The sequence below is a fragment of the Dipodomys merriami genome, unplaced genomic scaffold (genome assembly GCF_024711535.1).
Source record: "Dipodomys merriami isolate MVZ:Mamm:240054 unplaced genomic scaffold, mDipMer1.0.p SCAF_176, whole genome shotgun sequence".
In the NCBI taxonomy this organism is placed as follows: Eukaryota; Metazoa; Chordata; class Mammalia; order Rodentia; family Heteromyidae; genus Dipodomys; species Dipodomys merriami.
The window spans coordinates 2,247,505-2,263,860 of NW_027203115.1; the positions used below are offsets into that span (position 1 = coordinate 2,247,505).

Sequence of the window (16,356 nt, forward strand, 5' to 3'; positions counted from 1 at the left end):
AAGCCTCAGGATTAGCACACAAACAAAATACTCCCAACAAAATCATCTGGGTCATTTGTAAAATGAGGTAGAGTGACAATGAAACACTGTTCATCTCTACCTCAATAGTCTGACACCAGCCTTATGAGAGGAAATAGGGTCATGGCCATCTGAAAAGCTCCTGCAGGTTGCAAAACTTCACTAGGTTTGGTTGTTTGAGGTTAGACTTCTGGGATGTGGATACTTTTCCACTTCTCCACAATCATCTCCCTTCCCATTGGTTCCACACAACCCCAACACCCACTAGAGTACAGCCTAGGAATTTATCAGTAGTCTTCTTCCAAGTACTGTTTTAACACTGGTGGTGTTTATTTTATTATTTTTTTTTGTCGGTCGTGGGGCTTGAACTCTGGGCCTGGGCGCTGTCCCTCAGCTCTTCAGCTCAAGGCGAGTGCTCTACCACTTGAGCTACAGTGCCACTTCTGGTTTTCTGGTGGTTTATTGGAGATAGGAGTCTCACGGTCTCTCCTGCCCAGGCTGGCTTTGAACCGTGATCCTCAGATCTCAGCCTCCTGAGTAGCTAGGATTACAGGCGTGAGCCACCAGCGCCCGGCCACTGGTGGTGTTTAAATAGTAGGATCTATGAGAATTAGTTTGAAGGCATAGTATAACCTTTTATCCAAAGTGGATTAACTTCTTAGTCTGCCAGCCTTCCATTTACAACTTTCATTAACTAGCACATCATCTAATTGTTGGAAGCTTAAAGCTTTGCTGAGTTAACAAAAGCTCCAAGACTTTTTACCTTGTGGACTTCCTATTTTCTTCAACATGTAACAAACCCAGATATTAAGTTGTGGGCCATGACCACCCTTAGGAGCCCTTCTGATTGGAGTGGATACATCTAGTTACTCCTCAGAAGCCGGTAGGGATTCATGGCATGCCTCCCATCTATCTCAACAGCAGGCTGCTTATTCAACCAGCCGTGCACTCTACTTACACTCTTCCCTCTTCACAATGAAGAGAGCACTGAACTATATGGTTCTAGATCACATCAATGACTTTTGTTTTTTGTTGTTGGTCATGGGGCTTGGGTGCTGTCCCTCAGCTCTTCAGCTCAGAGTGCTCTACCACTTGAGCTACAGCGCCACTTCCAGTTTTCTAGTGGTTTATGGGAGATAGGAGTCTCACGGTCTTTTCTGCCCCGGCTGGCTTTGAACCACGATCTTCAGATCTCAGCCTCCTGAGTAGCTAGGATTACAGGCGTGAGCCACCAGCGCCCGGCGGCACCAATGACTTTTATAAAGCATTTTCCTCTTTCATTGGACAGTGGTGGTCCCGGCCTTTGTACCTAGGGACCTAAGACAAGTAACTGGAAGAGCATAAACTGCTACAATAATATACATGACTATTTCATTTTAAACATGGGATAATAATTGGTCTACACTGTTGTAGATGTTTCATGGACTTTCCTGCCTGGGCTGGCTTTGAACCATGATCTCAGATCTCAGCCTCCTGAGTAGCTAGGATTACAGGCATGAGCCACTGGTGCCTGGCTCATCACTACTTATTAAAACCTTAATTTGACAGCTGGGTGCTGGTGGACTATGCTGGTAATCTTAGCTACTCAGGAAGCTGAGATCTGAGGATCACTGTTCAAAGCCAGCCCAGGAAAATATGAGAAACACTTACCTCAAATTAACCACTGGAAAACCAAAGTGGAGCTGTGGCTCAGTGGTAGAACACTAGCCTTGAGTGAAAAAGCTCAGGGACAGTGCCTAGGCCCTGAGTTCAAGCCCCACAACCACAAAAAAAAAAAAAAAAAACCCTCAGAGACAAAGCTCAGGCTGAGTTCATGTTCCACGTCAGACAGCAGACAAATGCAGATCTTAATCCTTCCCTTAGAAAATAAAATGAGCCGGGCGCTGGTGGCTCACGCCTGTAATCCTAGCTACTCAGGAGGCTGAGATCTGAGGATCGCGGTTCAAAGCCAGCCCGGGCAGGAGAGACCGTGAGACTCCTATCTCCAATAAACCACCAGAAAACCGGAAGTGGCGCTGTAGCTCAAGTGGTAGAGCGCTCGCCTTGAGCTGAAGAGCTGAGGGACAGCGCCCAGGCCCAGAGTTCAAGCCCCACGGCTGACAAAAAAAAAAAAAAAAAAGAAAATAAAATGAACAATAAGTATGTCATAGTACAGTTTTAGAATTAACATTAGGGAAGGACTTTATAAATGACCGCTAACTATAAACAAGTTGAAACGCAAACACAAGTTGACATAAAACACTTTAAGAACTTTAGGAAAAGACTGAAAAACAATAGTGATAGGTTTCTTAGTAATTTGGGATTTCTACCCGACCTGTCACTTTCCTTGAAGCATATGATTCCTTAAGGAAGGTTCTACCTAGAGATTGTTTCCTTGGAATCCAGTATACTCATTTCGGTTTAACTGGAAGACACTTTCAGCCTTTCAAGCTTAATTGCAGAATTCCTTGTTTATGACAAAAGTGTTGACTTCAAACAGAAGAAACTGAGCCAAGTGGCCAAAACTGCCGAGCAGGAATCTGACTGCCCATAATTGTCTACTGCCACGGTCTTAAGGGCTGCCAATCACTTGAAGAAAATGAAAAAAGTCCTCATTTTACCTCTCATATTAACTTAGATTCTGAAACAGGAAGCTAGAAAGCAGGAGAGTCTAGAGAAAGAGTTAACAATCATATGAACTGTGTTAAGAGAAAAACAGCAAAAAGCAAATCACCACCTAAAGCTCCCACTGACTCATCAGTTTAAATTGTCTACTTCAATTCTAGAGACCATCCTATGTAACTCAGACCCATTATTGCATAAAAGGAAAATCTACCAGGTAGCATATTCCTGCCTCTAGGCAGAGAAAAAAGAAAAAACCAGCTGTAACACATGGAAAAATCCTTTATTTTCATATGTACATTAAACACAGAAATTCCATTGCCTTGTTTTCAAGCCAGATGCGAGGATACATACAATGACAAGATATTTTGAATTTGCTGAATTTCAAACTCTAAAATGGAAGAACAATTTTGAAGATAGGGGTAAAGAAACAGAGGGGCAGGGACCCTGGTGGTGCTGAGGAGACTAGAGCGTAGGTTTTTAAATAAAGTCTGCTACAAAAGTAGGGGTGACAGTAGGAGATAGAACAGGCTTTACTTTTTCTTTTGGGTTAAGATAGGGTCTTCCTCAGTAGCCCAGGCTGGACTAAGACTTGAAATCTTCCTGCCTCTACTTCCAGAGTTCTGGGGATTACAGGTGTGTGCTACATGCTTGGCCTGAAGTTTTCTTTTTCTCTTTTTTCCAGTGCAGAGACCAATCCTCAACACCAAAATCCAAATTTAGAATTGCAAAATTTAAAGGATTGGGAATATTTGACATCCATTCAACTTCCTTGGTTAAAAGTCCCCTAGTTCCTACTCTTGGAAAAACCAATTAACATCAACTGATGTAAACTGACTTGCCACAAGGTAAGTTAAATCCTAATTCTGCTCTATCTGCATCCTCTCTGTGGCAATCTATTGCAGTCAAATTAGTTTTATCCTTTTTTTGTGTGTGTGTGGGGTCAAGGTAGGGGTGGTGAGTCTTGCTAGGTACATTATGCTGGCCTCAAACTCACTATATAGCCAACAACTGAACTTGAATTGAGACCTTCCTGGCCTCAGACTCCCAGATCATAGAAGTGTACCATATCACTAAACATGCCACTATATAGTGCTTGCATTTTGCTTTTCAATTCAAATACTATTCTGCCACTGAAGCTCCAGGCTTCAACATATCAAGAATTAACTTCCCTGAGAAAGGTGGGCTTTCCACAGGCTATGAAAGCTGGCTTTTAAAAAGATATCCTTAAAAATAAAACATCCTCAAAAATAAAATATCCTCAAATGTGTTTTACTAAAAGACATAGCTAGAACTTGGAACTCTGGGGAAATCTACTCTAACAATTCCTTAATAGTAAGAAATATCTTGGTAATAGCTCAGGAATTTATAGTCTGAATTGTTATAAAAAGGTACTATCTCATAACAGTTACTTAAGAGAGTCACATTAATAGCCATGCTGCTGCTCCTAAGAACACGGACTTGCTCACAACTTGAGGCAAATCCCAATGGATAGTGGTTTAGCAGAACAGCAGAGTGGATGAATAGAACCCGAGTATCTACTGGGCTCCCCAAGTTGAATAATCCAGGACTGGAATGAAAGTTGGTAGGTACCTTCCTGTTACTGATAGGTCTTCAATCACTATCATCTTTCTGTGAACAGAAATTTCACCAATGCTTCCAGGGAAGATTAGGTACTTAGAATCAAACATCAGGTTCACATAGGAAAGCCTTGGGAATTATAAATACTTAAAAAACAACTTCTAACTTCAAAAAGATTGGTCCTACTAAGATAGGTACTTTATCAAAATGAGACAAGCCCTCCCCCTCATTATACACAACAGTCTGAAAAACTTAGTCCCTTGTTCTTCATCTCTAGTATTAGGGAAGACTCAAGTAAAAGCTTTGTCATGCTACTTCGTTTTTTTCCTAGCAAGAAGGAAATAGTCATTAAAGCACTCACTGTCTTTGATAAAACCCTGAGATCCTAAGCTAGCTAGAAGATAGTATTTCCCTATTGCTCAAACAACCGGTCCTCCTTAACAATAATAATGCAACAAACTGGCCATTAACTAAGTAAGGTTCTATATAGACAACCAGTCACTTTTATTCATCATAGGACTTGCCAACATCCTAGCACTGGGTGGCTGTAAAATGACTTTGTTACTACAAAGCACACAATATACAACACATTTCTGAGGGGGATAAGACCAAGTTACCAACTGGTTACCAGCCTGTAAACTCAGAAATAAATCAAACCTACAGAGTTCTACAGTGCCCTCTTGTGTTCAATGGAAGGAAAACCTCTGCGTGCAAACAAATCACTTTCTAGGATGTAGCTCTCCCAAGCTAATAGACAACTGAGGTCATATACTCCAGAAAATGTTTGGTACACACACACAAACTACTGCTGAGAAGACTCACCAAGGTCCATCAGATCTTAGAAAATAAAAATTCCCAGCAAAGATACATGAAGATTTTAACCCAAGAAATGAAGATAGAGTACCACTTACTCTTTAAATGGATACAACAGATGCACAATTGCATACACACAACAGACAACACAGTGTCTTAGTGGCCCTTAAGTTCTAAATTTACAATAATCCAAATGAACTATGATCTTACAAGTTCTAGTTTGTAGGCAATAAGCAGAGATTTCAGGGTTGCTAGATGCTATAAACAACATTTAACATTAATCATGAGTCTGAAAGTCTCATGACCATGATCACTCCCATTTATAGATATGGACAGTCTTCTCGGTTAAAGTAGCCAAATAGCTGTTATGATTCACATCAAATGGGCAGATGTCCAAGACAGGCTGATCACACTTCAGGGTCTGCAGTATTGAGCCACTGCAAGCACTCCACAGCTAAAGAAATAAAGCAAAAACATCAGCAGTCAGTTCAGCTGAGGAGTAACTGCCCTAACAATGGAGTTCTTCATTTTTACTTACTACATACATTTCAAGTACTCATGTGGCTAGTATGATTGTATTGGACAGCACTGCTTAGACTTACTTATACAAGATCAAGAATTTCACAATACCATGTCTTCATATGATCTTATGTTAAAGAGCTATGTTATTTCTGTCTCACTCACTCACAGTTATGCTAAGATTGGCCAATACATTCAAGGTGGCAACAGGTTATCCTTCCACTATAAATTTCTCCATCATCTGTTAATTTCATTCTAAACTAATGAACCTAATGTCTTAATTATTTTAGAGGTTTCAGTTTGGTTTTTATTTTCTTAGTGCTAGTCCTTGGACTTAACTCAGGGCCTAACGTTCTTTTTACTGAAAGCTAGTGCTCTGGGGCTGGGAAGGTGGCTCAGTGGTAGAGCGCTTGTCTTGCATGCATGAGGCCCTGGGTTTGATTCCTCAGCACCACATAAGCAGAAAAAAAAAAGCCGGAAGTGGTGCTTGGCTCAAGTGGTAGTGTGCTAGCCTTGAGCCGAAGAGCTGAGGGACAGCGCCCAGGCCCAGAGTTCAGGCCCCACGACCGGACCTTAAAAAAAAAAAAGCTAGTGCTCTAACTACTTGAAACCACAGCTCCACTTCTGGCGTGTGTGTGTGTGTGTGTGTGTGTGTGTGTGTGTGTGTGTGTGTGTGTGTGTGTGTGTGTGTGTGTGTGTGTGTGTGTGTGTGTGTGTGTGTGTGTGTGTGTGTGTGTGTGTGTGTGTGTGTGTGTGTGTGTGTGTGTGTGTGTGTGTGTGTGTTAATTTAGTAGAGATAGTCTTACATTGCCTGGCAAGTGCAAGGCCCTGAGTTTGACCAAAAACAAAAAAAAAAAACGGGGGAAGTAACAGTAATCTTAAAGAACAAGACAGATTTTGTTGATGATGCATCCTGTATTTTTAGCCAGACTCTGGTGGCTCAGACCTGTTACCATAGTGCTAGCTACTCAGGAGGTGCGATCTGAGGATCGCAGTTTGAAGTCAGCCAGGGCAGGAAAGCCCATCAGACTCTTATCTCCAAATAACTGCCAAAAGTGGTACAAAGTGTAGCTCAAAGTGGTAGAGGGCTAGTCATGAGTAGAAAGCTCAGGTTCAGCACCCAGGGCCTGGGTTCAAGCCCCATGGCTGACCAAAAAAAAAACCCATCAAAACTCTCACCTGCTTTCCTGCCCAGGCTGGCTTTGAAATGTGATCCTCAAATCTCAGCCTTCTAAGTAGCTTAGTATTCGAGTTGTTGAGCCACCAGTGGCCAGCTTTCAGTGTATTTTTTAAAAAAATAATTTAAAAAATAATTCTGGGATGGGAATGTGGCTTAGTGGTAGAGTGCTTGCCTAGCATGCATGAAGCCCTGGGTTTGATTCTCAGTACCACATAAAGCAGAAAAAGCCGGAAATGGGGCTGTGTGGCTCAAGTGTTTTGCACTAGCCTTGAGTACAGACAGTGCCCAGGCCCTGAGTTTAAGCCCCAGGACTGACAAAATAAAAAAATCCCTCCAGCCCCCCAAAACAAAAAACCCAGCACACATGCACATGCGTGCGCGCGCGCGCACGCACGCACGCACGCACGCACGCACGCACACACACACACACACACACACACACACACACACACACACACACGATTATAGAGCAGAACTTTTACATACCTCTGAACAAAAATGCTCAAGATTTTCTCTATCAACATTGTACAAAAAGAAAATTTTGGGGTAGTGCTGAGGATTGAACCCCAGGGTCTCACACATATAAGGCAGATGCTCTACCATTGAGTCACATCCTAGTTCCCAAACTGTAAAAGATAATAGGCTCACCTGGGCAGAATTTGTTGCTTCATCTCCAGTACACACCAAGATGCTGCCATCATTCACCGGGCTTTGGAAAATAGCATTTTTGGTCAATAATTTGCAGGTGGGTCCCCCAAGGAATGTCTGCACAGGTTGGCAGGAGCAGAGTGTCTCTCCAGTATCACCCACTTTGTAGGATAGTTCCATCAGTACACTTCGTATGGTCTTGTGGATTTTATCTATAGAACAGAGAAATCAGTGCTTCCTCATGGAGAGGGTACTAGAGAAATTAATGAAGAAAAAGAACAGAAACTACCAACCCTCGGGGTTGGAGGAATGGCTCAGTTAGTAGAGCTAGCCAATGAGCAAAGTATCAGGCACCAATTTTCAGTTCCTGTCTTACAACAAAGGGAGAGAAAAAAAAATGAATGGCATACCTAAATCTTAGGCATTTACAACAGTTAAGTTGGACAGAAAAGCTGTACATACACGAAATGGTAAGCATACCTGCAAGTGCAAGCTAGAATCAAGCAAGTTTTCTACAGTAGGTTTTGCCTATTCTTTTTTCTTATTTGTGGGATTTGAACTCTGAAGTTCTGCTTTTGTTCACAACCTGAGCCACATCTCCACTTTCAGCATTTATCTGCCTGAGCTGGCATGGAACCAAGATCTAGATTTTAGGCTTCCTGAGTGGCTAGTTTTAAGTTACCAGCACCCAGCTAAGAGCAAATTTAAGACTGCAGTATTGTTTTTTAGTAAAATCACTGAATCCAGATCTCTGCTCAGCAATTTATCACTCCAGAATTCTGGCTAAAAACTTCTTTTAGGAGCTGGGAAGGTGGCTCAGTGGTAGAGTGCTTACCTAGTAGGCCTAAAGCCCTGGGTTCAATTCCTCAGTAGCACATACACAGAAAAAGCTGGAAGTGGCACTGTGGCTCAAGTGATAGAGTGCTAGCATTGAGCAAAAAGCAGCTGAGGGACAGTGCCCAGGGTCTGAGTTCAAGACCCAGGACTAACAAAACAAAAAACAAAAAAACTTTTAGGCACAATGAGGAGTCCATTAGTTCCTAGAGACATTTTCTTTTTTTCTTGTTTTTTGTCAGTCATAGGGCTTGGGCACTGTCCCTGCACTAGTAAGCTTAAGGCGAACACTCTACCACTTGAGCCACAGCACCACTTCGGGTTTTCTAGTGGTTTTTATTGGAGATAAGAGTCTCAAGGACTTTCCTGCCCGGGCTGGCTTTGAAACTCGATCCTGAGATCTCAACCTCCTGAGTAGGTAGGATTACAGGCGTGAGCCACCAGCACCTGGCTCCTAAAGACATTTTCTAAGATAAAAGCCTGTAAATTACAGAAGTGTATCAGAGATACTGAGGGAGGCAAACACAAGCTAGAAAACAAAACTGGACTCCCCAGGGCTGGGAATGTGGCTTATTGGTAAGAGTGCTTGCCTATCATGCATGAAGCCCTGGATTTGATTCCCCAGTACCACATGAACACAAAAAGGGTGTAAGTGGCATTGTGGCTCAAGTGGTAGAGTACTAGCTTGAAAATGAACAAAGAGGTTCAAGGACAGTGAGTTCAAGCCCCAGGACAGACAAAAACAAAAACAAAAACCCCGAACCCCTAAGCTTTCTGTACAAGTTACAGTATGATTTGCTAAGAGCCAAAAGTATCCAAAGAGTCAACCTGAGTTAGTTTCCCAGCTTAAATATTATTTCAAATATAGAAGTGTGGGCACTTTAATGACTAACTCCAACCAACCATCTTGTCTTATACATTAGCAGAGGTATCATTTTCAGACCAAACCTAAGTTTGAAAGTCAGTTGTACACTGACTTTTTTCTTCTAGTTCAACCTGTCCTTCCCTGAGAAGTTCTCAATTTGTGTAGCTACTTGTTTCTGATCCCACTGACTCAAAACTCAACATGTTCCCTGTTGTTATAAAAATGTTTTTTGGGTTTGTTAGTACTAGGGTTTGAACTCAGAGTCTGGCAGTGCTAGGCTAGTGTTCTACTACTACTTGGGCTGTATTTCCAGAATTGCTTTACCAGATGGGAGTCTATCAAAATTTTCTACACGGCTAAAGACGGACACATGGTACTTAGCATGAGGACAGGATAAATAACTATCTCCTGAGGGCTGGGATTGTGGCTCAAGAGGTAGAGCATCTGCTTCAAAGCACTAATTAAACAAGTGGTAGAGTGCTAGCCTTGAACACAAAAGCTCAAGGATAGAGCTCAGGCCCTGAGTTCAAGTCCCATCCCAGTCCCAGCACCAGAAAAAGAAAGGAAAAAGAAATTGATCTTAAAATGACTCAAAGTCCTTAAGAGGAAGTATTTTAAGATACAGGGAATCCTAGAGAAACTATCCCTAATTATGCATCTATTTGTTCCAATTCTCACAGTTAAGAACAGAAAAACAGGCTCTACACAGGAACATGGAGCCATCATCCTTATTGTATCAATAACAGGCCTTTTAGTCTATGAGGAGCCAAAGGCAAGGCCAAGAACTTCTTTCCTCTCTACCACCATTCTGCTCCCAAACAAATCAGAAGGCCCCCAAGGACTTCAGCACTTACCAGGTCTGTAGCTTACAAGACAGTGTCGGGTTCTGTTCTCTATCTGAAAGTCTACATAGCCCCCTGGCTCCATTTGTAGCACATGAGGCCAGTGAGAAAAATCAGATTTCTGTTCCCAGAAGGAAGCATTCTCCAAGGTTCCAGCAAGCACCCCACCGTAAGGAAATGCAGCTGAAGCAGCTCTGGTCATGTATGACAGGGATACCAGTGGGCATCTGAAGAAAGCAAAGGAATCGTGTGTTACAAAGGTGGTGTGGGGGTCGGGGGCCCGCTGATGCCTGTAATTCTAACTACCCAGGTGGCAGGCACCTGAGAATAGCAGTGCAAAGCCAGGTTGGGCAGGAAAGTTTTTGAGACTCTTATTCCAATTAACAACCAAAAACCAAAGTGGAGCATGGCTCAAGTGGCAGAGCCCCAGCCTTGAGCAAAAAATGCATTACTGAAGAGGCAAAGGCAGGAGGGTTGTAGCTTCAGGTCAAACTAGGTTAAAAAAAAAGACACTATCTGAAAAATCACTAACAGGAGTGGGGTGAAGGGACAAGGTGGCATTACTCAAGTGGTAGAATGCTTGCCTATCAAGTTATCAAGCATACAGCCAAGCCCCAGCATTGTTTAAAAAAAGAAAAACCTGAGCCAGGCACCAGTGGCTCATGCTTCTGACTTGTAATACCAGCTACTCAGGAGGCTGAGACCCCCAGGAATGCAGTTAGAAGCTGGCCCAGGCAGGATAGTCTTTAAGACTCTTATCTCCAACAAAGACTAAACAAGATACTTTTCATTTAGTCCTGGAAATGAATGTCAGTGGTAAGTGTTTTCGTAGCATATAGGACCCTGTGCTCTATATGTACTATTGCAAAAAAGGGAGGGAAAGGAAAAAAACTTTGAATTTTGACTAGGTTAACAGACCTTATTCACTTTCTTTTTTTTTTTTTTTTGGGTCCGGTGATGGGGCCTGGGTGCTGTCCCTCAGCTCTTCAGCTCAAGGCTAGCGCTCTACCACTTGAGCCACAGCGCCACTTCCGGCTTTTTTCTGTTTGCTTATGTGGTGCTGAGGAACCGAACCCAGAGCCTCATGCATGCAAGGCAAGCACTCTACCACTGAGCCACCTTCCCAGCCCCACCTTATTCACTTTCTGACAGCTTCAAAAATCTCCAGGAACAAACCACTGAGATGGATTCAGCATTATGTCCTAAACCCGTAACTGAGTTATAAATGACAAATCAGTAATATGGTATTTTCAGACAAAATTGTTCTTAAGCTCGAGTCAACACATCTTCAGCCTAGCTTTATGTGGTTTATTTTTTGCAATCTATATAGACTTTTACCTCCAGGCTGGCTTCAAATCATGATCCTCTGGTTGTCAGCTTCCTGACTGGTAATGATTACAGGTGTCTGTCTTAAATCATTGAGGTTATTTTATCAATTTGTTTTGTGTGCTAGCACACATGGAATACTACAGCATCCATGTAAAGGAGTCCTATGGCTACTAAAGTCTTTGTTAATCGTTTAATAGGCCAAGAAACATGACCAAGACCACACAGTTCATAAATAGTGGAGCTAGATTCTAAATAAAGATATGATTTCTATTTTGCCGTGTTAGATTAATATTATTCTATAAACTTGGCTACATTTGTTACCAGAGCTTTCCACAACTGTGAAAAATTACACAAATTGTACTGACTTTGAGGTGGGGAAACATCAGATCTTAAGAGAATTGCTGACCAGTTACGGACACTGAGAACCATTACAAACATAATTCAAGACAAAGCAGTTTCCCATAGAAAAAAGGAAGTTGGCTCCCCTACCTGGCTTTCTGAGGTACTAATTCCTGCATATGAAAGCCCGTGTTTCGAAGATCATATACCAGAATTGAACCATTGGCCAGTCCAGCATAGATGTAATTGTTTTCATCAAGACACCAGCAACAACTCCATACAGGGCGTCCAGTATTGTAAGTCTGAACCACAGTATTTGTCTCCAGGCTGTAGAAGTAACAAACATTTTTACTACAGGGAGGCAAAGATTATCCAAGTATCAATAATCCTTACTGAAAACATACCCATAACCTCAAACTATCTGGATCCCTAATTTCCTCATAGTACTGCCCAGAGAGCCCTCTGAATTCTCAAACTTTTGACGTTTTGAGGACCACCAGCTTTCTTCTTAAACTACAAAGGAAGTAAGTGACTAAGTTAAAAAAATTATGATCCATCATCCTGATACTTAATACTGTCCCCATTTTAAACACTTAAAAAACACACACCATCAATATTCTACGTACAAACACGAAGTTACACTAAAGTTTTGTCCAAAATTAACCTTAAGCTTTATTTTTACTTTCTTTTTGGTGCCCGTACTTAAACTCAGGCTTAAACTCAGGGCCTTTCACGCTAACTTGTTGCTTTGAGGCTTCTGCTCTACCACTTAAGCCATACCTCCATGCCCAGCTTTTTTTAGACAGTTGTGGGGCTTGAACTCTGGGCCTGGACACTGTCCCTCAGTTCTTCATCTCAAGGCAAATGCTCTACCACCTGAGTCAGAACACCACTTCTGGTTTTCGGAGTGGTTTACTGCAGATAAGAGTCTCACGGACTTTCTTGACTGGGGTGGCTTTGAACCACAATCTTCAGATATCAGCCTCCCGAGTAACTAGGATTACAGGTGTGAGCCACCAGTGCCCAAGCATGCCCAACTTTTCACTGGTTATATAGTCTCACTGATTTTTCTTGCCTGGATTGGCTTCAAACCACAATCCTCACATCTCAGCCACCCAAGTAGTTAGGATAACATCTGTGAGCTACCAGTGCTTTAAAAAAGTCAAAAAAGAAAGTCAAAAGAGCCAGAAGTAGTGACATATACCTGAATCCTAACTACAAGAGAGGTAAAGACTGACTGACAAAACCACATCCTGAGCCTAGCATGACCACAAATTAGTGAGATGGCATCTAAACCAATAATCTGGATATGGTGGTGTATGCTGCTTGTGACCTCAGGGCACACAGGAGGCTATCTGTGGGAGCACTATAGTCTAAGACAGATCCCAGGTAAAAGTACATGAAACGGCTTGAGCCGTTTTTGTCATACCACAATCTCAGATCTCAGCCTCCATAGCAGCTAGGATTACAGTAGCTACCAGCACCCTTAAAACTACTTTCTAAACTGGGCAATGGTAGCTCACGCCTGTAATCCTAGCTACTCAGGAGGCTGAGATCTGAGGATCATGGTTCAAGCCAGGCTGGGCAGGAAAGTCCGTGAGGCTCTTATCTCCAATTAACCACCAGAAAATCAGAAGTGGTGCTATAGCTCAAGTGGTAGAGCCCTTGCCTTGAGCTGAAGAGCTCAGGGACAGTGCCGAGGCCCCAGAGTTCAAGCCCCAGGACAAAAAAACAAAACCCCCAAAAAACACAAAACTATTTTCTAAAAGACAAAAGCACAGAACAAGCACAGATCTGATTCACATTACTAAAAGAATTTAAAAGACAAAAATGCCATCATAGCTGGGCATAGGTGGCTCATGCCTGTAATCCTAGCTAATCAGAAGGCTCATGAGATCTGAGGATCATGGTTCAAAGCCAGCCCAGGCAGAAACACCTGTGAGACTCTTATCTCCAATTAACCACCAGAAAACCAGAAGTGGCACTGTGACTGAAGTGGTAGAGTATGAGCCTTGAGCTGAAAAACTCAAGGACCAGGCCCATGCCCAGAGTTCAAGCCCCACAATAAGGAAAAAAAAAATCTATCATGTCAATCAAGGAGAATAATGCCTGGTAACCAATCATCTTTGTTAGGCAGAACTACCTAGGTAACAGACCAGAAATATGCAGTCCTAAGCTATTATAATAATTTTTTTTTTGGGGGGGGGGGGGATCTGGTTGTGGGACCTGAACTCTGGGCCTGGGCCCTGTCATTCAGCCCTTCAGCTCAAAGCTAGCGCTCTACCACTTGAGCCACAGCGCCACTTCCGGCTTTTTTCTTTTTGCTTATGTGGTGCTGAGGAATCGAACCCAGGGCCTTATGCATGCAAGACAAGCGCTCTACCACTGAGCCACATTCCCAGCCCCCTATTATAGTAATTCTGATGCAACATACCAATGATTCCTAGATACTGTCATTCTAAAAATCTCTCAAATATTACTCTCATTTGCACAATAACACATTTTGTAAAATACATTTTAACAATACTTACATATTTAGTAACCTGTTATGTCTACTTTTAAGAGAATATAAAATGCCTCAGATCAGCAAGAGGGAGCTAAAGGTACCTTCAACATTGATATTAATTGAATACAGTGGGGCTAAGGCCCCACCTTCTCTTCATTCACTCACCTGGTCAGTTTAATAGTGTTGTCTAGTGAAGCAGAGAGCAGTAAACCTCTGGACTCCTGGTTGAAGGCCAGTCCACGGATCTGTTTGCTATGCATTGGAATGTACTGACTGCTTTTCATATTGGCAGTACTTAACATCTTTACACCAAAGCCTACCAAAGAAAAGTAACAGTAACTTTCAGTTATATGCAAAAGGGAATTACTAAAAACAATGTATTGTTTCTTTAAATTGTTGTACAATAAGATTTCAATTCAATATGCCAGTTTGAGCACATCTTGAAAGTATTCCCCAATGTTATAACTTACATTTCCCAAACAAAAATCAACCCTCCTTCAAACCAAAACAAAAAAATATATAATTTTTTTTTTGGGGGGTCAGTAATGGGGCTTGAACTCTGGGTCTGGGCGCTATCCCTCAGCTCTTCAGCTCAAGGCCAGTGCTCTACCACTTGAGCCACAGAGCCACTTCGGTTTTCTGGTGGTTAATTGGAGATAAGAGTTTCACAGATTTTCCTGCCTGGGCTGGCTTTGAACAGTGATCCTCTGATCTTAGCCTCCTGAGTAGCTAGGATTAGAGGTGGAAACCACTGGCATCCGGCTACAAGTTTAATATTAACTGAATAAAAATTAGTAAGAGAGCTGGGTGCCAGTGGCTTATACCTGTAATCCTAGCTACTCAGGAAGCTGAGATGGGAGGATTATGGTTCAAAGTCAGCCTGGGCAGGAAAGTACGTGAGACTCTTAGAGAAAATAAACAGAATCCAATGATAGATATGAAGTTATGGGGTTTTTTTTGTTTTTGTCAGTCCTGGAACTTGAACTCAGGGCCTGGGCACTGTCCTTGAGCTTCTTTTGCTCAAGTCTAGCACTTTACCACTTGAGCCACAGCACTACTTCCAGCCTTTTCTGTTTATGTGGCACTGAGTAATCGAATTCAGGGCTTCATGCACGCTAGGCAAGCATTCTACCACTAACCCACATTCCCAGCCCTAGTCAAGGTTCTTGATTGTTTACCTGGAAGGAAGGCAGCCTGAGGAGAAGGCTGTGAGATCGCCAAGCAGCCCAGGGCATCAGAGTATGCCATGATTCGGCAATTTCCTGTCTGAGACACTGTAAAGTTCTTTTGAAAGTGGTACTTATGCTGTCCCTGGCTGAAAGCCAGACATGTTGGAGGACTACCTTGGGAGCACCCAGGTTGCCGTAAAATCTGGTCCCGGTGCCATACAATAAGTTTTTGCAAGTCCTGAAAATGAAAGGTTTTGTGAATGCAAAGCTTTCTCAAATATAATTTCTTGCTCTGATAAACTATTTCTTGTCCATTACATATGAAAATGTTACAATAAACACTAGAAAACTGTGTTTTTATAGTACTTTAAATAATCAACTATAGTTTAAGGAGAACACATCAAATATAGAGATTGAAAGCCCTTGGTCATGTTGTCTAAATGCCTAACTTTACTAATAGTAGATTTCAGGAAGATAAATCATTCAAGGAAGTTTTTGCAGCTAGCTATTTGTTTCAAGGGCAGGCATTGGTGGCTCATGCTATAATCCTAGCTATTCGTGAGGCTGAAATCTACCTGAGAATCATGGTTCAAAGCCATCCTAGGCAGAAAAGTCCAAGAGATTCTTCTCTAACCATCAAAAAGCTGGAATTGGAATTGTGCCTCAAGGGGAAAGAGCACCTGCCTTGACAGAAAAAGCTAAGCCCAAGTTGTAGCACAAAACAAAGAATAGGCTTCATTCAAATACCTTAACCATAAAGAAAATGTAGATCATGACAGCGCCAGTGGCACAGGCTTATAATCCTAGTTACTCAGGAGGCTGAAATCTGAGGACTGTGGGTCAAAGCCAGCCCCAGGCAGCAAAGTCTGTAAGACTCTTTTTTTTTTTTTTTTTTTGGGTCCGGTTGTGAGGCCTGAACTCTGGGCCTGGGCGCTGTCCCTCAGCTCTTCAGCTCAAGGCTAGCGCTCTACCTCTTGAGCCATAGCGCCACTTCCGGCTTTTTTCTTTTTGCTTATGTGGTGCTGAGGAATTGAGCCCAGGGCCTTATGCATGCAAGGCAAGCGCTCTACCACTGATCCACCTTCCAAGCCCTGTAAGACTCTTATCTTCAA

At 42.5% G+C, this 16,356-nt stretch overlaps 1 protein-coding gene across 3 annotated transcripts in view; it reads right to left on the reverse strand.

Annotated features, from left to right (window-relative positions):
• Positions 1-2,883: 2,883 nt before the first annotated feature.
• Rfwd3 (ring finger and WD repeat domain 3) overlaps positions 2,884-16,356 on the reverse strand; it is a 33,132-nt gene continuing 19,659 nt past the window's right edge. For all 3 annotated transcript variants that reach the window (XM_070026293.1, XM_070026289.1, XM_070026292.1), the window contains 6 exons: positions 15,254-15,482; positions 14,241-14,391; positions 11,720-11,896; positions 9,914-10,128; positions 7,361-7,572; positions 2,884-5,467 (listed from right to left, as the gene is read on the reverse strand). In XM_070026293.1, the coding sequence (XP_069882394.1) occupies positions 5,324-5,467; positions 7,361-7,572; positions 9,914-10,128; positions 11,720-11,896; positions 14,241-14,391; positions 15,254-15,482 (1,128 nt within the window). In that variant the 3' untranslated portion in view covers positions 2,884-5,323. The remainder of the gene's footprint in view (positions 5,468-7,360; positions 7,573-9,913; positions 10,129-11,719; positions 11,897-14,240; positions 14,392-15,253; positions 15,483-16,356) is intronic.